Source organism: Candoia aspera, chromosome 2, assembly GCF_035149785.1.
Source record: "Candoia aspera isolate rCanAsp1 chromosome 2, rCanAsp1.hap2, whole genome shotgun sequence".
Taxonomy (NCBI): domain Eukaryota; kingdom Metazoa; phylum Chordata; class Lepidosauria; order Squamata; family Boidae; genus Candoia; species Candoia aspera.
Genome location: NC_086154.1, coordinates 110,908,878 through 110,932,342, shown reverse-complemented (window position 1 = coordinate 110,932,342; position 23,465 = coordinate 110,908,878). Strand labels below are relative to the sequence as shown.

The window sequence follows — 23,465 nt, the reverse complement described above, 5'->3', positions numbered from 1 at the left end:
TAAAAACCTGACTCTGTCTCTGAATGATAGGAAAGAAGGAAGGAAGGAAGGAAGGAAGGAAGGAAGGAAGGAATTTTCTTTTCCCAAGGCAGGATCCTCATATGAAAAACCCTAGATTTGAAGGACCCAGTTTTATGTCTGTACTAGATTACACAATTAGATTGACCATGGGAAGAATTTTTGCTCTTGTGTGAACAAGTTGGGGCTGTGTGTGTTGAGGCAGAGCAGTTTGCAATGTCTGTTCTGTCCATTTTAACTTCATCATCAGTTCCAGCCCTTATTCCTGTGAGGGTGCTTTTTCTAGCAAAACCACATTTTCTGCGTATCAACCCACATAGATGCTTTTGTGTTTTTGTCTGCAGAAGACCTCATTTATGGAGGGGGGAGTAGAAATAGTTCTGTAATGCAAAAAGAATCCATATAGTCATTATGTCTACGTAGTCATTGTGTATTCCATATAGTCATTATGTCTACGTAGTCATTGTGTATTCTACTTCAAAGTTAATTGAGCAGGAAGAAGTAATTCAGGAGACAAAGTCTTTTTAATGGTGATTAAACAATGCCATAATAGAGGGCCTTACGATTTACTAAATATTAGCAACTAATGCATAATGAGGGAGATGCTTGGATGTTGAAAAGTGGCTAGAAATGTCTTGCTATAATATTTTTAACACACCACCCAATCCATTTTCTTTTGTGACATCGTACTTCTTAAAAACAATTAAACAAATCCTTCATAAGAATGTGGCAAAGGTCAAATAAGGTTGGCACAATTTTGTAAGGCATATATAAATGGAAAAGGTTTTCTGGTACTTGAAAAAGTAGGTTTCTAGGGCAAACATCTTTTTGATGATCACAGCAATCTAGTTTTTAAAGAAAGGAACACCTGGGGAAGGGCATCTATCCTGGGCTTGGTGGAAGATTCTCTGTCTACTGTGTTGGGAAGAAAGGAACAGAATCTGCAATCCAATCACTCAGGACATGTCAGGGTTTGAGATATATCTCTAGTAGGGCATGGATAAGAACCCATCATTCATGATTCTACTGGTCCACCAAGGCTCAAGGAAAGGACTACCCCAAATCCCTCTGCTCCATAGAGAGGGGAGAATCGAGTAGCCTTGCAAGCGAGATGAGACCAGAGTTGTCCACTGCCATACAACTGACTCAGAGGAGTGAGGCCTGGGGAAAGGAAAGGCTTTGCATTATTGACATCTGGCCTTGAGAGATCTTCCAAGAGGCAGCCTTTTGCTCAAGAAAAGTGTTCTGCTTTGCTCAACAGCTCTGAGGTGAAAAAGCACAACAGCATTGAGTCATCTAATTATTAAATTATTTAAAGGACTTTCAAAGGCTATTGATTTTTAAAAACCTGGGCAGTTCTACACCCCTTAGTGTGCATGGCTGCCTACCATTGAGCTGGTACGTAGAACTACCTCCCAATTTAACAGTTGGGACATATATAAGTAAGTTTCACTTCTGTTTTGTACTAAGATCTGGTTAATGACCAAGCATCACATTAAACATTATCTCGTGGCAAGATGGTTCACATTGAGAATCCAAATTGGGGAAAGATCATAAGGCAGGAGTTTGGACAATCTTGGTCCAAGAAAGAGGAGCTTCTTATTTTATGATTCCCTGGACTAAAGCTGACCTTTATTACACAATTCATTCACCTGCTTTGAGCACTACAGAGCTGGAGATGATGTTGCTCCGTGTTGAGTGAAGGTTTTCAAGAGCTAATCTCTCTCCGTGTGATGCATTTTCAAATTGACATCTCTTATGCAACACCTTTTTGAATTTGGATTGCCTGCTTTGGGATCCCCTGAAAGGATGGGTATGGGTGACAGAAGGACAGAAGCATTTCTGGAGCACCAGCGGGGCAGGACTTCCATCAGGTACTCAAGGAAGAGGGAGAATGCTCTCTAGAATCTCTTAACTAATCCATTTAAACCTTCCTCTTTCAAATGGAAATTGCTGGTTGTCAGCAGATGGCACACCTAGTTGACTTTGGCTGATCTACAAAGGTAAGCAAGGTTGGTCTTGACTGGTCCTTGGCTAGGAAACCACCAGGAAATCCCCCGGTTGAAAAGTTGAAGAAACATCCTGGAAGAAGGCAAGGGCAAACCTTAAAGCTGCCAAGACATCTGCATGGAGGTGGTCCCTTGACTCACCAAATCAGCCATCAATAGACAAGATAGAAATGAACCATATTTACACCCCATTCAAAAGAGACAACAAAAAGCTACGAAGGAAACAAGAAGACAATATATCCCCACCAGAGCCAACACCCAGATAAGCAGGGATTAACACCAGACAATCAAGCAGAAAATAATACCCTAATCAAGGAACTACCAAGGAGAAGACCACACTGGCAGGGCAAGCTACTATATATAAATGGGGAGAAAACCCCACACTCACTCGCACTGATGATGTCTAATTGGGTAATGAAACGTCTACAAGCAAACCACCAAGCTCAGATAGCACCAAGGACTCCACAGTTCAACCCTGAGCTACAGATATTCTCTCCAATTGGAACAGATAGATATAAATATATAGTATTAGCATTTGGAAAAGTATCTAAAGTATTCTAAATGGTTAAAGAGCAGTTTTCATTTTCAGCAGCGCAATCCTTAGAGCAGCAAAACATATTTGGAAATATCAGTTGTGCCAGATAAAATAAGCTCAGGACAAGCAACAAAGAGTGATAATGGTGATAATGAAATCCCCTTCCTAGTTCTATCTTGCTGCTCTGCAGATGAGGTTGCAGCTTTTCCAGCTGCCATGTCTTGGCTGCATTGGGACAGGATCGACTGCAAGGAGGCTGCCTGTACCCCTAGGCTGTGCTTGCTGACTGCCCAGAGCTCAAGCAGCAGATTGCTAAGTAGCAACCTGAGTGAGCAGCTGAAAGATCTGGATTTTTCCCAAGGGTTTTTCAATGGCTTAGAGTGCTTAAACTCTGTGTCTGCTATCAGAGCCGTCTCACATTAGGACAAGAAGAAGAGCCTTCTTCCTCCCAGTGTCAGGAGCCTCATTCTCAAGCTATTTATACCTGGATCACTTTCCAGATTCACATACTTATGCCTTCTGGATGAGAACCTCTGCATCTGCAGCAGGTTGTCTTGACATCTGGGAAATGAGCCTGTGGAGAAGGCAGCATTATTGCCATTCTTTCCCACCGTCTCTCTGGCTTGTGCCATGACGAATGATACTGCAGTGCATAGTGCAAGACCCAAGGAGGTGGAAGGAATTGCATTCTCTTTTGGTTGATGGCAACCCTGTCTCCAGCTGATGTTCTCTTTGTTCCTGAGAAGCTGCCTATTCTGTATGGAGACTTTCTGCCCTTCTAGTCTGGCTCTGAACCTGAGCTTTGTTTCACCTAAACCAGAGCCAAGACTATACTTGGATTATGAGGGACTGCCATTCATTTTACTTAAAGATGTCCTAACATTTTGCATTTAAGTGCCACATACTATAATTGGAAGGAGAGCCAGGATCTAAAGAGTTAGGCAGGCTTCCAGTTCTGTCTAGATTTTTGTTTAAGGCAACATGGGGACATGCTTTCTCTCTCCTTCCCTATAACAAAGAATTCATTGTTGTGGCACCCAGCCACCAACTGCCATGTCCTTCAGTTCTTGTGTATTGTTTGTTTCTTTGGCGAGTACACCTCAGAATTATCTCTGTGATTGTTGCTAAACCACAACTGCAAGACCAGCTAACTGCCTTTTCTTCTTTTTTTACGACAACACAGTATCTAAGCCAGAAAAAAATGGTTTCTGCCTGCTGCTCTCGTTTAATTTCTCAGCGAACGTTGTTGAGCACTGAAGCTGGGCTTCAGTGAAAGGTCTTGCATTTGGGGATGTGAATTTTTAGAAAGGGAGAGAAGGTGGATCAGGAAGCAAATATTTGGATCTTAAATAGGTGAGCCCAAACAGGAGACTTTCTTCACTTCTTGGACTGAGCACACAATTTCCACTATGTCACCAGTGAAGATTTATTGACAGAGGCTGGAGACTTGTGGAAACCAGTTGAACTGAAGAGGTTGAATTTAATTGTCCCCTTTTCACATGTTAATGGTTGCATTGCCTAAGGGAGGAACTTGCCTGAACTTGTTTTAGTTTCAGTTTCCCTTCTGTGTAGGCTTGCAGAGAATGTGCAGCTGAGAGAAATCTCTCCTCTCAGCAAACAGCCTTTAAATAAGTTTGCTTTCTGTAAATAAAATTATGTTTATAGAAATGCCTGGTATGTGACTTTTCTGATCTCTCCTGGGCCAAATGCTTTCTAGCACTCTGCCAACAGGTTATGGGCCCAGTAAGCAGCCCAGTAAACCTAGTAAGCCCAGTAAAACCCCAGAGAGAATAGAGAGATCAGCTCCACACCTCATGCACAATTTAAAGGCAGGTAGCAAAGACCTGTGAAGATTTTCTTTGGAGCTGCCTGGAGATTTTCCAGCAACTGCCAGTCTACAGGACAAAGAAGCCAGCTGAGGTGACTTGCAAAAGAACGAAGAAGCCATGGCTACCTCACAGCCCTCAGTGATGCCTCTGGAGCGCCTATCAGAGACCAACTATTTGAATTTGGCCCTGAAGATGGAGATGTATCTTCGCAGAGAGAATCTTTGGCTGCCAATTGGTGAGCAAACCCCCCAAAATCCCAGTGCTGAATGGCTGAGACAGGATGAGCGGGCTAGAGCCACCATTATCCTGGGAGTTGAGGACAATCAGCTAGTCCACGTGCGGGGTATGCAGTCTGCAAAGCAACTTTGGGACGCTTTGAGAGACTTATATGTAAAGGCAACAGCAGGGAGTAAAGTTACCCTGACGAAAAAGCTGTACAAAGCCTACCTTGCAGAAGGAGATAGCCTTCCTGAGCACCTGCATCATATTCAGCAGCTGTTTGTTGAGTTGCAGGAGAGAGGGATGGAATTTACACCTCTCACAAAATCCTATATCCTCCTGTCCTCACTGAATGAAACGTTGGACACGCTGATTTGTACTCTGGAGGCTATGCCTGAAGCAGACCTCACCCCATCTTATGTTACACAGCGCTTACTCGCTGAATGGGAGAAGAGAGAGGAAAGATCCCCTCCCCCCATCTCTTCTGGAAAGCTGCAGTACCAGAAAACAAGGGAAAAGAAGGGAAAGGAAGCTGAGGCCACAGTGCTAGCCAGCCAGCGATGCTTCACTTGTGGTTCAGCTGGACATTTGCAGAAAGACTGTGCCTTGAGACCCAAGAGTAGAAAGACAGAGAAGAAGAACACAAGGGCAACACAGAAGAAGGCTCTTCAGACAACCCAAATTGCACAGGTTGCTGAGAAGGGTAATTCTGATGTATGGGTGTTAGATTCTGGGGCCAATTGTCATTTATGTAATTGTAAAAGCTCTTTTGTGTCACTGTCTAAAACTGAAAGACAAAGTGTATCTTTGGCTGATGGGTCTGTGACCAAAATTATGGGACAAGGTGACTTGTATTTATCCTGCTTGGGAGAAACTGTAAAGGTGTGTTGTATGTGCCAAATTTACAATCAAACCTTTTATCTGTGGCACAATTGGCTGCAACAGGGTATGTCATAACATTTAAGAAAAATGGTTGTGAGATACATAAACATGGAAAATTGTGTGCTACTGGTATATTAAAAGACTCCTTGTACATTGTGCAAAATGCAAGGAAGCCAAGCTGCAAGGCTGCAGTTGGCAACACGCCATATCATGACCAATGTGTACACCTGATGCACAGGAGATTTGGTCATGCTAATTTCAAGTATATAGCACAAATGCCACAGCTGTGTGCTGACCTAAAGATAAAACCCTGTGACAAATACTTAGATTGTGTAGTTTGCAAAGAATGCACAACACTAAAAGCTCCTGTGAGTAAGCACAGTGACAGAGTTACAACTAGACCTTTGGAAATTGTACACTCTGACATTATTGGTCCTTTTGCTCCAAGTCTTGGACAAGCAAGGTATGCAATGACCATCATTGATGATTTCTCAAGATACACATTTATCTACATCTTAAAACATAAAGATGAGGCATTGAGAAATTTAAAGGTTTTGTGACATGGGCAAATGGAAAATTCCCTAGGCCTGTATCTGCACTCCAATGTGATAGAGGAGGAGAGTACCTTTCTCACAAATTCAAAAGGTTCCTAGTGGAAAAGGGGATAGAACAAATTCTTTCTAACCCTTACACCCCTCAGCAAAATGGTGTTGCTGAAAGAAAGGGCAGAACCTTGCAAAATGCGATGGAATGCATGCTTAAAGATTCACATTTATCTTTTAAGTATTGGGGGGAGGCAATATCTACTGCCTGTTATGTACAAAACAGATTGTATAACTCTGTGATTCAGGACACTCCATTCCATTTGTTTTATGGTGTGAAACCAAAGGTAAACCATCTGAGAGTGTTTGGTAGCACTGCTTGGGTTCATATTCCAAAACAGCAGAGAAGGAAAGGAGGCCCCACAACAAAGAAAGCCATCTTTGTTGGCTATGAACAAAGCCAGAGGAGCTACAGGTTCATAGTGGGAGAGAAATTGATAATTAGCAAAAGCACTTATTTTGCTGAACAAAACTGGGGGAGATTAAATTCTAGCTCTCCAGTTGATCTGACCACCACAAGAGAACAGCAAGGACTTGCTGATGGTGATCTTTTGCCTGATGAGGACATTAAACCAGAAAAGCAAACTGAAGATCTGTCTGATGAGACGGATGCTTCTCAGGAAAGTGATAGAAGTCAAAATTTAAGCCCTGTATTACCTCGCAGATCTCAGAGGAGTAATAAAGGCGTTCCTCCATCACGTTTTCAGGCTGAAACAGTAAAGGCATTTCACATATTCACAGAACCTGAGTCTTTAGAACAAGTGAATGCTTTACCACCTGAGATTGCACAAAATTGGCATTCTGCCATGCAACAGGAATTAGCATCCTTGAAAGAAAATAAAACATGGAAACTGGTAAATCTACCTCCCAATGAACGCTGTCTGGGTTGTAGGTGGGTTTTCAAACTGAAAAGGGATGCTGATGGCAAAATCCAAAAATATAAAGCAAGGTTGGTTGCAAAAGGGTTCACTCAAAGGAAAGATTTAGACTTTGACAAGACTTTTGCACCAGTTACTAAAGGTGAATCAATTAGATTACTGTTAAAAATTGCTGCACTCAAAGGAATGTCAGTTCACCACTATGACATTCAAACTGCATTTCTCTATGGTGATTTAGACCACAAATTATACATGCAGCAACCCCCTGGCTATGAAAAAGGGGAGAATCTAGTCTGTGAACTGCAGAAGTCAATCTACAGGTTAAAACAAGCTGCTAGATCCCTAAAAATTAGATGAAAAACTGCAGAATTTTGGTTTTGAAAAAGGAAAAGCAGATCCATGTGTATATATGAAGAAAGACAAACAAGGCTGTATGTATCTGTGCATTTATGTTGATGATTTGCTGCTGTTCACACCAACAGAAAAACAAAGGCTTGATTCTGAAGCCTGCATGAAAAGCCATTTCACATTAAAAAACCTTGGAACTGTAACAAATAACCTAGGTTTGGAAATACACAGGAAGAAGGATGGTAGCTTTCTGTTTAACCAAAGGGGAGATAATGTTAAAATAATGTGAATGGAAAGACATACAGAGTTGTCAAAGAAAATTGGTTGTGTCTTATTCTGTAGTATAAAAAGGGGAGTGTTAATATGTTTTCTACTACAGACGAAGGTTACTATGGTAACTAATCATTTTGGCTGGGTGAAGAGGTTGAATTTAATTGTCCCCTTTTCACGTGTTAATGGTTGCGTTGCCTAAGGGAGGAACTTGCCTGAACTTGTTTTAGTTTCAGTTTCCCTTCTGTGTAGGCTTGCAGAGAATATGCAGCTGAGAGAAATCTCCTCTCAGCAAACAGCCTTTAAATATGTTTGCTTTCTGTAAATAAAATTATTTTTATAGAAATGCCTGGTGTGTGACTTTTCTGATCTCTCCTGGGCCAAATGCTTTCTAGCACTCTGCCAGCATGTACAACTGGGGCACCTTGGCTGAGCTCTCACATGATGCTTAACCAGGTTTGTTCAATTGCAGATTACTAAAAAAGCCACAGTAGCCTGGTTCTCACGTTACTTTTAAATCAAAACAAAATGCAGCACATTGTGAGCTGCGGTCTCTCCCCATTGCTGAGCTAAAGCGTCCTCTTCCTATCCTTGACTCAGCAGTAAATTATAGGGACATGACATGGTTGCTCCCATTGCTACTCTGTATCTTGCCTCTGTCACATCTCATCTGATTTCCCTGCCGGGTGATGCTGTTGGTCAGGGGGAGCTGTTAAATGACAAAAGCATCATGCTGTTGCAGTGCAAATCCCATCCCTTTTGTATGTGTGTTGTGACATCACACACACAAGAAGCATAGTTTATGTGGTGATTCTGGATCAGATCCTGCAGTTTCCTGGTTAAATGCAAGGGGGGAACGGCCTGTAGTGTGATGTGTAAACCTGGCCACTGTGTTGGTTTCTTAGCAACCAGGCCTTGATAGGCCTCTTTGGATGCATCATAATTTTAATTCAACAACTTGTTTTTGCAGATTTCAAACTTTCCATTAAGGTACCATTCTGAATATTGCAGATTGCTTTCCAGATCTTGGGTTTGTGTGTTCTTTTTTCCCTTAACCCCAGTAGCAATTAAGAATGCAGAGAAAGAAATGGCTGTGAACCAGATCAGACTCTCAGTCTGATTGATGGTATTTGTCCTGCTTAGCAGTGGCTCTCCATGCAGAATTCCCCATCCTTTCCTACATAACCCTTTTCCTGGAAGTGCCAGGAACAGCACCAGGATCCTACAGCACCCAAAGCAGGTGTTGTTACCACAGACTCACAGCTTTAGACCCTGAGTCACTTCCGCTAATGATTTCACAAGAGTTGAACTCAATCCAGTTTCTGTGAAACAGCTAACGATTCCACCACAATTTTCCTTTTTATTTAATTTGAATATTTAGATTCAAGGTCTATGAATCCATAAGGCAGTGAAAAGTGCCAAAAATTAGGTATCAAAAAGTTGAACCAGGTGCAAAAGAGGAGAAGAAATATTAATAAAGCAATATTAACTCTGAGAGTGCATAAAGGATGTTCAGAGGAAGATTCAGGTTAGAACAGCATATATGATAAAAGAATAGAGTTAAGCAAGAGAAAGTTTGGGGCAGGGAGAGAGGATTTGGCACCAGCAGTTACTTGCAAGGACTGAAAAGATGACTGGAAAGATCTCCAGATTTATGGTGTATATATATGGCTCCTGTTCTTAGATAAGGTTGGCTTATATGCATGAACCTTTTGAAGTTTATTTTAAAAAAGACCAATGCAAATCACCATTTGCAGAACCAAAATAATCTGCAGTGGTGGTTTCTATTTCATCACTGCATTACTAAAGTGCCTTAGCAACTACACAGTTCAGTTTTAGAACTGCTGGCAGACAGGCTTTTCTGGCTGAAATAAGCTTGGTAACAAAGCTGAATCTCTGGGCTCGCAGATCTTCTGAAAGTCTTGCCTAGTACAAACACCTGCCCATCCCAAATCATTGCTCTACAGGTTAGCCTTTTTAGATGGCTACTATCAGCCATAAGAAGGCTTGGAGAAATGGATAGAAATTAATGTGTTGCTGCAACTGCGCTACAGAAGAATGCCATCCACTCACCTGTAGCTGGGTTAAAGTGGCTCTTCCTGTTTGCACTTTTGATGCTATCCCATGCAGCGCAGTCTGGGCATGAATGGCACTGTGACAGCATGGTGAGATTGTGCTGGGGAAAACTGTTTGGTCCACCCTCCATGGCTCATGTTACAATTCTTCAGTTCGTGTACTGCTCCAGATGTTCTCTCTAAAATTATAGGGAAAGTTATGCATGAAACTCCATGCAGTTTTTTTGTACAGTTGGTTAAATTGCACTGATCTAGACATTGGGTATAATGGACATGTGAAGTGTGATAGTCCATTCCATGTTGGGTTGGGGGAATCCAGATTTGCTACAAAGTTCACTGGGTGATCTCGGTGATTTCTCTCACCACAGCTTGCCTTCCAGAGTATCTATGAGAATAACACAAAGGCAGAAGTGAAGCCATACTTGCTCCCCAGTTCTCTGTGCAGGAAGCGTAGTATAATTAAAAATATAGCAAATAACTGTACATAGGCAGGAATAATTGCATTGGTGTTTCAGTCTGATCATCTCCCTTTTGGGCAATTGAGAGGGAAAAATACTTGTGGCTGACACTGCCTAGATCAGTGTTTCTCAACTGTGGCAACTTTAAGATGTGTGGACTTCAATTCCCAGCCACATGCTGGCTGGGGAATTCTGGGAGTTGAAGTCCACACTGGCCTTGATGGTTTTGCTATTCACGCCAATCTCTATAGCAAGCAGGCCATAGGCAGTGCTCATACTATTTGTCTTTGGGGAGAATTTTGAGAGATTGTAATGGCTTAAGGCACTCACTGAAAACTGCGTACATCGGGTCAGTTTTCCAGTTTTGGAGGGATCTAAGGGCCAAATGGATGTTTTAAACAACTGGAAGACACCTATTTGACCTTTTAGCCCCCAACAGTCACCAAATAAGGTATCTTGAATCCCTGGAGAAAAGTGAGGGGGGGCAGATATCTATCTATCTAAGCAATAAACTATATAACAATACAGTTATCACCTTCCCACTCTGGTGATGTCAAAATATTATCTGTCCTGTTCCTTTAGTCAATTCCCCAGGCCAAAAAAGTTGCCAATTTCTGCCATACAGCAAGCAAAAGGGCTATTGCTCTGTGGAAGTGACTGCAGAGGGGTGGGGATGGTAGCAAAACTGGGAGATTGCAGAGGAAGCAATGATGCTTATTTCAGCCTGTTGGTAGTTGAGGGGTATGCTAAGTAGTAATGGGTTACAGAAATCTCACTAGAAGAAACAAAACTTACTCACCTTATTTTTGTTTGTTCTGTTCCTCCTTCCCCCTCCCCACTTCCCTTAGGTCTTTTACCAGAACCAGTTGCCAATGGTGATGTGGAGAAGGTAAAGCTACTGCCAAGCACATGGTTCATTGATAGACTTATGTTGTGTTAGAGCCACATTCAACAGTACTGGTTCACAACACAGACTCCTCTGTTCCATATGGTTTGGTGGGGAGGGGGAGGAAGCATCAACTGATTACTGAGCAACTCTTATGCCTTCTGAGTCCACGTGTGCTAGGAAACTGTAACTGGCCCCAATTTTCCAATACATTCACACAGGGAATAATATAGAAGCATTGCACATGCCAAGATCGTCTTCAAGTAGTTGTAATATGTTTTGTTTCTCCCTGCTTAAAAAATATTCCATGTACAAACTGCTCAGAACACCCCTTGGCTGGCTGGCTGTCAGATCAAAAGGGTAGCATCTTCCTAAAATGGTAAAGGGTGGTGGGCTGTCAAGTCATTGCTCTTGATGTTCCTGTAGAGCAAAGCCGACCGAGCAGGAGGAGGGCTGGTGCTCTGGAAGGCACATCACTCATTTCAGAGCCTGCCTCTTGTCACTGAATAGAATGACCCATTCTTCACCCTATGGGTGGAATCTCACATCTTCTAAAAGGCCAAGTTACTTCCAGTCTGCTTTGAAAAAACAAAACCTAATTAAAGTCAGAGAAGAAAGAAATCCTCATTAGAATCTTTAAAAGAAGTGTGGCGGGTAGCATTTGAGTATACATTCAGGAACAGAATGAGGATGTTGCCAGACTATGGGTAAACAGGATATGCAGTATATGTCATGCAATCTCATTTTTTTCTGGTTGGCCTGAATGTTACTTGGCAAGCCAGTATAGAAGAAATAGTAGCTCTTTGGTAACACAGATGGATAAATCTCCCTCCCATGTGATGTAATGCAATAATCACTTTCAGAATCATTTCATACCCCATTTTCCACAACTAAAGATAGAAGAATCTTGTTTTTAAACCTGAGGCACAAGCTTAAAAGGCTCTGAAATTCACATATCCCTTGGGGCACTCTTTCAATGTCCACAGCAGTTTCTCTCCCAATCTGTCCAGCTCTTCTGTTTCCTAGAATTTTAAAAGTTTAGCAAAATCCCAATGTGTGTATTTTATGAATATTTTACCATAATAATATCTAATAAAATATGTGTATTTTAATAATATTTTACCAGAAGTTGATTGGTTAGTAAAGGTAAAGGTTTCCCTTGACGTAAAGTCCAGTCGAGTCCGACTCTAGGGGGCGGTGCTCATCTCCGTTTCAAAGCCTTGGAGCCGGCGTTGTCCATAGGACACTTCCGGGTCATGTGGCCAGCATGACTCACGGAACGCCGTTACCTTCCCGCCGAAGCGGTACCAATTAATCTACTCACATTTGCATGTTTTCGAACTGCTTGGTGTGCAGGAGCTGGGTTTAACAACGGGAGCTCACCCCGCCGCGCGGTTTCGAACCGCCGACCTTCCGATCGACAGCTCAGCGGTTTAACCCGCAGCGCCACCGCGTCCCAATTGGTTAAGTTGTATACATAAGCTGTAGTTCAGTGCTATGAGAACACCCAACACAAGGCAGCTGCAAGGAGTTTTTAATTAACCATTTGCTTGTCATTCAAATCTGAACAAACTGTGGTTAGTCTTAACTATGCTTAGTGGAAGCAAGTAGGCCTCTAGCCAGCCATTATGAAACGGGCTTGCTTTCTGTAATCATTAATCACGTTTTAGAGTTTATGGCAGCATAATAAACTATAATAAATAGTGGAAACAGAAGAACTGGAGCGGGAGTGGCTCATTGTAACAATGCTTGGTCATATTTAGCACCTGAATACCAGCATTGGAGTAAGAACAATTGGAGAAAATGTTCTCCCAGGTGGAGAAAAATTGTATTGGTCCAAAGGCAAGAAACAGAAAAGGGGAATCTGTTCTAACTTATGATGCGGAATTGTGCTGCTGTTGTCACTGAAGATTCACTTGTGGAACTGATGATGAAACAGCTGAGTTGGGGTGATCATGCAAAAAGCCCCCATAAAATTACGACAAATTTGAGCATAGTTAAATGTTCTCATAGTGTTATGAAATGTCAATCTTTTTGGAATGTTTTCTGTTTGAGAGAAAAGTGATACTTTTTTCTACCCACTCAGGCAAATCTTTCTAGGTTTGAGGCATGTAGGTCAACTTTTCTTTCACCCTATTGCCTCCTTCCTATATTTTTGTTTCAGTGCCTTTTTAGAAATCTTACCAAGTTCAAATAGCTGGAAATTTCTTCCTGATATGGAGGAACTGGAGTTGTCAAAGGCTGCCATTCCTATAGCAGCCTCCCCATAGACAGATGGTCTTCCCTGAAGTGCCTATTTCCTACTGTAATGTTAAATCTACCTGGAGTAGGTTGAGCAATCTCTTTTAATTAACATCCTTTTCTCTGAAATATGAAAAGAGGGTCTTCCTGCTTATCTGTAGGTAGAAGTCAGCACCTTGGGAAAACAGAAGAAATATAGAGATGTGTGCTGAACCCATCTATGTAATCCTCCTTATTTTTGAGAGGTATTAGTATAGATAGTTCTGTCTTTCTCTTTCACTTGTTTCCTTATAAGGTCGTAAATCATGCTGAACCTGGGTTTTAGAGAGTTTTGTGAAAATCTATTGCTCCTTGCCCTCTCCTGCAAGAATTGGGGTGGTAGGAGCTGTCCATCAAACTATTACATGAAATAACTTTGGGATGAGATTCTTCCCACTCTAACACAAAACCTGGAGTGGAAACAGAAGGTAGAGAAGACCTGCTTAATCAAGCTGGTGTATAACTTAAAACTGCCACAGGCACACACCAGTTTTAAGAGCTGAACTATTGAGATCTCAAGATACTGTAGTTGGTGGCCAAATTTCAACAAATGTCTTGGCTCCTCTTCCAGCTTTGACTTAATCAATGCAGAGAACTGGAGTGTTTTACTTTGATCTTTTCTATGTGTTCCACCCCTTCATGTGGGAGTGGGACAAAGGCTGAGAGGTGGAGCCCAACTGGTGATCAATCTTTCTCTGGGATGTGGAAACTGGATGATACCCAGAGCAGGCTTATTACTCTGGGGTCTGTCAGCCAATCAGGGGTTTAAGAATCAGGTTTCTTAAGCTGCTGGGCTCTCAGTAAGGAAGAGGGAGAATGGCACCTTGTCCTTGATGTGGTTGGAGTATGAAGGGAGGCAGAAAGGCCATCAGAGTTTTTCAGAGAAGATCTAAGTTCCTTAGCTCCCTGAATGAATGTGAACTCCTCCCTGCCTACTTCTTGCAGGGAGCTGTGACATTTTGGATAATCATGCCCTGAAGCCTGGTCTGTTTGCTTCTTTCCAAAAAACTGAGCTGTGCCACCTTGCCCCTTGGTTCCAAAAAAAGGAGATAGTTGGCAGACAGGGAAAAGAATAACTGCTGGACGTGATCTCCCACTCATTGGGTTGTCCCCATTTTTCTGAATAGCTTCAGTGGCATCCATTCTATTTCACTTCATAATATTGTTTCTCATGCCACTCAAAGGGATTAGTCAAAAAAGAAAAGATAGCCCACACAGCCTCCTTGTCAAATAAAGAAACATTCCCCCACTAAAAGTTCCCAGGAAAAGAGAAGATTTGCTGCTGCTCCCACAGCTCAGAACTCTACAAGAACAATAATTTTGAATAACTAAGTATGTAACAAGACTTTTTCTGGCCTCATTGCCAGCAGCTCAGTGGAGAGTTTGAATGAACCTTGATACAGCAAATGATGGTCTTGAGAAGAAAGACAGTAGGGCACTGTGTTTTTTTAGATAGAGACAGACAGGCAGACAGACACACAGGCTTATGGGAAGCCAGTGTGAGATAGCAGTTAACAACTGAGTTGGGAAATAGGGCTATGAGATCCTTATGACATTAAAGCAAAACAAAAAGAGTGGACTAGTGAGAAGGAAAGCATTGTAATAAAAATGTGTTCAGTCCCACTGTCTTTAATTTGAAATAATGCTGTTGCCTACTAGTTAAAGAGCCCTTTTCTTCCCGTAGGTTTCAAGTTTTTCTTTCTCTCTTCTAGGGAAACCTTAGAGATGACCAATCAGAGACTGATCCTGAAAGCCCTTCTAGCCCAGTGACCCTGTCTCCTTCTTCAACTATAAGTGAACCTTGCATTGAGGTATGAATGCAGCCTGGGCCTAGTGGGCAAACGGGAATGTTGAGTGAGGTAGAACATCCAATTATAGGTGTGGATAAATACTCCTTTGACTGTCTCAAAGACCAGGAGGATCCACATGGTACTATTTTGCAACGATGGAGAAGCTAGGTCCCAGTTTGTTTGGTAGAAGAAACAATTTTCTTTTAATATGATAATAAACAAGTAAAAACTGCAGTTTCTTTTCTTGGCTGCTTTGAAAGATTACATTATTCATACTTTATTTCTAAAAAACGGTATGTTAAATGCTTCCACTTTTTATTTGGTGAGAAATAGCTATTAAAGACTTGGTAACAGATTAGAAATTGTAAGGTTTTCCTGCTGAAAACAACTGAAGGGAGATGATTTACTATTTGCACCAAGGATGGCAAACACCATCTTCAGGATCAAATAGTGTCCAGGGAGAGTTATTTCAGGGGCAATAGTGTGGGGCTCCCAATTTAGATTGGGAATATGATGTCAAATTGGGACTGTGTATCACTACTTTTCTTTGAGAATTATATTTTGGGAAAAAAGGTAATATCTCCTTTGGCCATAAAGCAAATTTGATACGAGGCAGAGTCACCCAGGCTGTTTCTGTATGAATCCAATGGAAAACCCCACATGTGGCATTCTGTATAAGTATGACTTTTGTGGCCCAGAAAGTGGATGAGTCTTACTGACTTCTGTGAATGCCTGAAAGAGAGTTATTTAGCCTAGCCTTACGGACTGTTTCTGCAAGCCCCCAAAGTGGGTAGGATCCTTTGGGCAAAGTATGGTGGTGTTTTGGTAGAGCCACACTGGACATGGCACTGCTATAGCAGTGGGTAAAAGTGCAATTTCAGTGTGCATGGAACAGATGTATGGAAAAATGGGTAAGGAACGAAAATAAAAGGAGTGGAGTGCTACACTGATTCTCTCCATCTTAATAGGTCCTGACAACTAGATAGTCTGTAGGGTCAAACTTCCTGCTGTTGTGTCATGAATTAGCTTTCCCATATGGGAAAACAAATCAACCTAAATATTCTCATAAATCAAAAGAAGTAGTGTCAAAGTTACACTGTGACATATTGTGGTATTAGGCCATGAAGTACTTCAAATTCATATCCCATGGAACTGCAGTGTAACCTCCTCTTTTTAGAGGAGAAAAGGGACAGCTGTCTGATTCCATACTTCATGCTTCGTGTGTCTCTAAATGGCACCCTACAATTTTGGTCACATATAAAGAGCCAATTAGCTTTTCTATTGTTGTTTGGAGAGCTTCTTTGTGGTCCATTACTTAGTACCATGGTAATCAAAGGACACATATAGTCCCTGAAAACTTGCAAGATCAGTGTCAGCCTTATTAGATAGATGAGACAGGAAACAGATGAACTAATTCTACTTTATCTTAAAGCTACATTAACAGAATCTTGCAAGTCTGAAAGTGCAATCCTCCTCCCCTCTCCAACCTGTCTCCTTTACAGCCCAAGAAACTAGGAGAGTCTCTTCTGAGCTTCTTGCCCCACCCACTATCCGCTGTAGGCTATGCTGTCTCTTCTCTGACCTCTCTCTTGGCACTGTCTCTTGGCCCAGTCTCCCAAGGTCTTCCCCCCAAACCATTTCAGTGGTAGACAGGCATCACAACTAGTATCCATAGATAGACAGCCCCATTCTCCATGAGTTTATAAAGTTCCCCTTTTAAAACAATCCCAGTTAGTGGTGAACATTGCATATAATAGTGACAAAATTCATATTAAGTAAGCACTATGTAAAAAAGTATTTCCTTTGATCAGCCCTAAATCTATTTACCTTTAGTAATGTTCTTCATGATTAAAGTAATATTTTAAAAAAAATTAACAGTGATATAGCAATCAACAGATGTGTTTCCATGCTAAATGATACATGAATTAGGCTTAGAGTAACCTTCAAACAGAGGTGGATGTTAACATGGAGAGCCTTAACCACAGTCTAGAATCATGGCTTATAGTCATGGCTATCTGTATTTCTGAACCCAGACAGGGAATTAAAGAACAGTGACCCTCCTCACCTCCAGCCTGTGCTCAGAGAGCAGGATGGCAGGAGGGACTACAAGCCACAGCTGCTCTTGTTGAAGTGTTTCCATTCTCACTTGGCTGTTACTTTCTCTTGTAGGTTCACAGTAAGTTCTATAAAATAAAAATTAAAAAGTTGGGGAAAAAGTAATTTTTTCCCATCCTGTGTCCAACAAAAACATTCCAGTTCCTGTAATACCAGCCAGGAGGAGAAGAGAGTAGTTTGCCTGCTAAGTGCCTTCATAGGCCTCATACTCATGGCTACTCCAAACTATGGAGAGATGTGTCATGTAAATGCACCCAGTAATAAGTGCCTGGGCTTTGGGTCATGCATAGGATGGATGCTGTTTCAGCAGAATAGGAGATACCTGCTGTGGACTCTGCTCCATTGTCTGTTTTTGCACCCTTTCATTCTTACAGCTACACTCTCACGAGAAGGAGGAGAAACTCAGCACCACGTCTGATCCCATTCTTGACTTGGACATCCCACTGGCAGTAGCTAAAGAGCGTGCCCATCAGAAACGCACCAGCAAACGGGCACCACAAATGGACTGGAGCAAGAAAAATGAACTCTTTAGCAACCTGTGAAGTACCCCAACCCCCAAGCAGGGAGGTGATGTAAGGGCAATATTGGAAAATCTGGCCAGATCACACATACCCCACTTTCTCCTAAGCCTCCCTGTCCCGTAGAAGGATGCATTTCTATCCCCTTCTTCTCTTCCCCTCTCTTTGCTTGGAAATGTAGATGCAAGACCTTGTGTTGCACTGTCTCTTGGCCCAGTCTCCCAAGGTCTTCCCCCAAACCATTTCAGTGGTAGACAGGCATCACAACTAGCATCCATAGATAGATAGCCCCATTCTCCATGAGTTTATTAAGTTCCCCTTTTAAAACGATCCCAGTTGGTGGTGATCATTGCATATAATAGTGACAAAATTCATATTAAGTAAGCACTATGAATGCTTACACAAAGAGGCAAACAAATCACCTGACAACTCTGCCTGCACTATTCTGGAGAAGCAGTTGTATTTAAAGAGGATGATGAGATATTTTCATACATCCTCTATAAATAGCTTAAGTTTGCATTCATGTATGCATGCATGCATGCATGTATGCATGTCAGGTCCAACACTGAAATGGGGGACAGCGTGATGCATAGCTCTACTGTAGGTCCATTAGGTCTTAAGACAGCTGAAGTTAATCATCTAAAACCATTAATCCCTGTAGGTCTCAGTTGACTCTCAGAGAAATTATGTCGGATGCTGATTGAACTATTCCAGACTATGTCATGTCAGGACTGTAGCCTAAGCTTAGCATAGAGTACTTTAAATCCTAATTTGATTACAAATGAACATCCTTTTGTGGGCCAGTGCTCTGTCCTCTTTTCAAGGAACTGCTTTGCTGTGACTGGAAAGAAACATTCCCAATGCTCTATCCTCTTTTTTTTTCTTTTTTTTCTTTTTGGTAAAGACCTTCCTAGATTGCCACTATGTGAAAGGGCTTGGTAGCAAGACTCAACACTTCTTGCATTGCCTCATATGTGCTTTAGAGCTTTCAGAGAGTGGGAAGAGGAATAATTGAAAGCTATTGTAGCAACGAGCCTGTGAGATATTTGTTTTCTTTTGGCCAAGAGATGTGGTGGGGATTCATATCTAATGCAGCAATTGAAAGCACACAAGGATAATATCCCACGTTCAATTTACTCCAGGAGATGGAGCCAATCAGGGTTTTCAATAATAATGATTAATTAACAATTTATTGATACAGTATTTCATTTCTGGAATTGTTTTCTAATTATGGCTCGTTTCCTTGTATCTATGTATAGTATAGAAATCATTCCTCTTCTGTAAAATTTGTTTTTTGTTTTGTTTTTGTTTTCCTTGATTAATGTTTGATGTCAAATGCAAGAGAATCTGTTTACTGGACAAAAACGCTACCTTGATTTTGTGTGCTTATTTAAACTTAAGATTTTTTTGTAAAAGTCACCGTTTGAGAAAGTTCACGTCTGCATGCGACTAGGCAATCTCTTTGGTCTTATAACTTAACTGGGGTATAGTGAGAGCTGTAAATCCAAGGCCAGAACCTGGCTGATGGAACGTGAATAACACACACAGTGATTTTTCCACTCTCCGAAACAGAATAGATGAGTTTCTGTCTTTGCGGGTTGAGCTGGATAATATATCAGACTTTGGGGTGATAGAAATTATCATCCTGCCCTCAACTGTTTTTATTTCCTGCCAAATTAGCACAGGCATGTCAGTACTCAACTAAAACTAACAATAGGATTGACATGGCAATATGCAGGAGAAACGGGGGGCCATCACCAGCCTCTTTTTCAGGCCAGCTCAGTTACTGGGGAATTGTTTGGCTGGAGAGGTGCACTACAGGATCTGCTTCTGCTTGAAACAAGAACCACAAGCCAGCATATTCTGTAAATTTCAAGGGATGTGTTTGTAGAATGGAGTTTTGCTAAAACAAGCTTGTGCATTTAAGGCCAACATGCTGCTCTTAGCCAGAAAGATCAGGTAAGAATCTACGACGTTGCATTCATATTCACCAGGTGACACCAGTAACAGTAGAGAAACTTTCATCCACAAGACTGTCCTGCCCTATCATTTTCCTTGTATTGTTTCCTGTCAGTAAGACGTTTATGTGATATAATGTGATTATCTCATGTAGTTTTCAGATCAAGGTACTGCATGTGCCGGGCCTTGTACTTGGGAACCCTTATGCAACAGGCAATCAGGCAGAAGATCAGGAAAGCAAGGGTGCCATTAACTGGGCTCTTCCGTTCTTCATTAAAGTCCTCAAGGTCCTTGCTTGATAAGGGCAAGAGCAGAGTTGACCAATATGATTTTTTTTTTTGAAAGCTATTAAATGGATGAATGAGCTAGAGTGGGAGAGAATAAGTATCCAAGTTTGCTAACGTCATACTGAGGATGATAAAATTCTAAGCAGACAGAGAGTAACTGCAACAATCATCTCCTTTCCAAGGAGAATGCCTATCCTACAGAACAAAGGATGAGTTACACTGGAACTGGAAAGAAATATATAGGGATACTAATGCATCATGCACATAACTCTCTGCCCTGAAGGAGTCTTGTAGTATTTGTTTAAATGTAACTTTCTCATCACTAGAATGCATTTTATATTTAAGAAGCTGATCCATTTTTCCCTTGCTAACTTCCCAGGAAAAATATTTGCATGGCTGAAAGTGTCAATTTGCTGGACTAAAGCTCTGATAAAGAGAAATACAATGGTATATATTCTTACAAGGAGAAAAGCTTAAAATGTTTTGTAAAAGTATCTAATGTGCAGCTCTAAATGCCACTTTTGAAAACAAACACACGGAGCTGTAGTAAGATGGCAAAATTAAATGAAATGGGCAATAGCAACCCACTGGATAGGTTTGAGCTCTAATTGCCATCTGCTTTAGCTGGCACAGCTCAAGAACATGCATGGGAGATGCTGTCCGATCCAAATGGATGGCTGCAGGTTAATGGCCCTGGCTTAACCAATCTGGCATTCTCAGATAATAAATCATTGCAAAGGCGGGCCTCCGGTTCGGTTTATAAGATTGCTGGTATGATTTGCAAGTGTCATTTCACTTCTTGATTCCTATTGCAGTTTTCGCCTGTACCCCAGCCTAAACTTTATTCTAAGATGTAAAGATTAATGGCATTTGATGTCCTGTTCTTTCAAACTCAAGATACCATTCTACTACATGTAGACTCAAGGAACTGGTGGTTCTTCATGTACAAAGAGCTGATTGTTCAATTTCTGACAAACTAGACCCAAATTCAGCCTGGTTTGTGCGTTTTTGTTGTGGTTGGTTTTGTTTTTGCTTTCTCCACCTGCAAAGAAGTGCAAGATCCAGAATGTGACTTTGTTGCCTGTTTCTAACTAGGGCACCATTATTATGGGTACATTTTCTATACTAATTTTCAGTTTAAAATTTCTGAGCCTATTTATTTGGCTTATAGTACATAGAAAGTTTCAGTAATAAAAGCTGACAATGCTAAAAGACAGCACTAAAAACAATGACAGAAATGAAATTTGGGTTGGAAAATGGAAGTCTTATCAAAGGGAACATCATGCTCCCAAGTTGGATGCTGAGATTAAGTATGGGGTCATGAGTTTGATGATGATAATGATGATGATGATGATGATGATGATGATGGATTAAATTTATATGCTGCCTGACTCCCAGTGACTTGGGGCGGTTTACAAATTATTTAAAATATGAAAACAAGACATTAAAAACAACAAGAAACAAAAAGAAGGGTAGGGATGGCAGGATAACAAACTGGGTAGAAGCAAAAGAAAACAACCCAGGCTAAAAGAGGCTTCAGTCATCCTCACCAAAGATGCTAGCCTCTGCATTTGGAAGAAGTGAAAAATGGAATATTGCATCCAGAATTTCATATACTGTAGAGATACCTCAAAAGTTTACAGAAAAGGCTTACACGTCCTTGGAGTATCAAGTGATACATGCAGAAAGCAAATGGAGAATGGTTTTGTAAAAGAACATGTCTCTTAATTTTTCATATTTTGGATTCTGCAACAAAACAAGTACCACAGAGAACCGCTTTCTAAAGTCAGCATATAATAACGCTGGTCCTTCCATGATGTCCAAGATGGAAGTAGGATTTGAAAACACACCAGTTAGCCTGTTGACTGGAGAAGTTAACTTTGGCAGGTTAAATCCTTATGGCCAAGACCATCAGACAGTTAGTTTATGGTTGAAAACCAGCAGATGATGGAATGGACTCAGGTTGCTCCTCCGAGGGCTGCCATACCTTTCTTTGGATTTATGAAAGTTGAAATCTTTATGGGCAGGAAGAGGGAGACAGTGGAGGAAAGACCACACTGCAGCCTGATCATCTCTCCTTGGCCGGAAAGGCTCCCGAATGAACTGTCCCCACAAATGGAAATGTATTCAGCATAGTTGAATCCTGTAGTCACAGTACAGGTGAAGGCAGTTTACATATGAATCCAAGGTGGTTTCCAGTCTAGGCACTGATCAGATTTAGGCTTGCTTGGTTTCAAAGATGTTCTGAAGTAAGCCATAAGGTTTAGGGAGTGCTTGGGGTTTGCTAACCTAATTAGAAGTCAGCTGATTGGTGGCTCCCCATCTGCCCCAAAGGGCTTTGCAGCGGGATCATTGCCAGAGAAGCCATGTTGATCTGTTGCAGCAAAAACAGCCAAGAGCCTTATGGCACCTTAAAAGCTAATACTTTTAATGCTTTTGTGGATAATTATTTACTTAATCAAATGCAGAGTAATAAACTATAATTTTTCTGATGAAGTGGACTGGAGTCCTTGGACATTTATGGCATAATCAGTTGATTATGTTAATCTACCAGTGAAACCTGCAATAATATGCTTCTTGCAGCTCCTTTGCTAAGCCTCTGTCCTGGACACTCTATTCCAAATTACAGTATCTCCCTTTCTATTCCTGTTGCTCAAGATCATGAACAGTAAACAGGATCTGTCCTAGAGAGATTGTTTGAAGTATATTTGCTTTTAGAGCTCTGGCTCCCCCCCCCCCCTACTAAGGACCTTTTATGCTTTGCCTTTTTTTTTTCAGAGAGCCTTGAAAACCCACCAGCTTCTTATTGGCCTGACAAAAAGGCAGCAGATCAAGCTTTGCATGACACTGAGAATAGCGTGTGATGATGCTTCTGATTACAAGTCAAACTGCTTTTGAAGGGCAAAGGGCAAGGCCCTCTGATGGGTGGGAATGAGGGTAGATCATGGAGCAACCTCAGATTCAACTCTTTGAAGAATTCCCAATGAAGCCTTAAGAGTTTTAAACCTATTTAAACCTATTCCTAGAAAGAGTCACCCTATAATAGTTAAATCTCCAAGCTGTTTCCTCTTAACTAGGCCAGCCTTACTTATCCAGCTTTCACCGTCTGCTTGCCAGAGAGGTACAGCCCCTCCGCCCGACAGCAGTCTGCCCACTATTCCAGTTTTATTGTAGGGCCAGAGCTGGCACTCAAATCTTAAGCCGAATAGGCTGAAAAAACTGATAACAATAGAAAGAGTTTGGCCCATGTCAAATCAGCATTAGCATTTATTACTCTGAAACCCACATTATAATTCCTCAGCGTACCAGGTTGTTTAGCTAATTTGTGTGTTCTCTGAAAACTGCAATTTACATCACATTCCTAGGCAAATTTAATGACTGAATAAATGTTATTGTGTACAGTAGAGCTTATTCCCAGGTAAGTGGATATTAGACAGCCTGCCTTTGCTTAACAAATCCTGCCAGGTTTCTGAGTGGAATGTCCAATGCAGTGGAAACCGATGATAA

General features: G+C 41.5%; 1 protein-coding gene across 1 annotated transcript in view; it reads left to right on the top strand.

The window, feature by feature from the left end:
• NHERF1 (NHERF family PDZ scaffold protein 1) overlaps positions 1-19,011 on the top strand; it is a 64,192-nt gene extending 45,181 nt beyond the window's left edge. The window contains exons 4-7 of the mRNA XM_063293229.1: positions 10,972-11,012; positions 15,002-15,100; positions 17,569-17,928; positions 18,120-19,011. Coding sequence (XP_063149299.1) covers positions 10,972-11,012; positions 15,002-15,100; positions 17,569-17,736 — 308 coding nt within the window. The 3' untranslated portion in view covers positions 17,737-17,928; positions 18,120-19,011. The remainder of the gene's footprint in view (positions 1-10,971; positions 11,013-15,001; positions 15,101-17,568; positions 17,929-18,119) is intronic.
• The last annotated feature ends 4,454 nt before the right edge of the window (positions 19,012-23,465 follow it).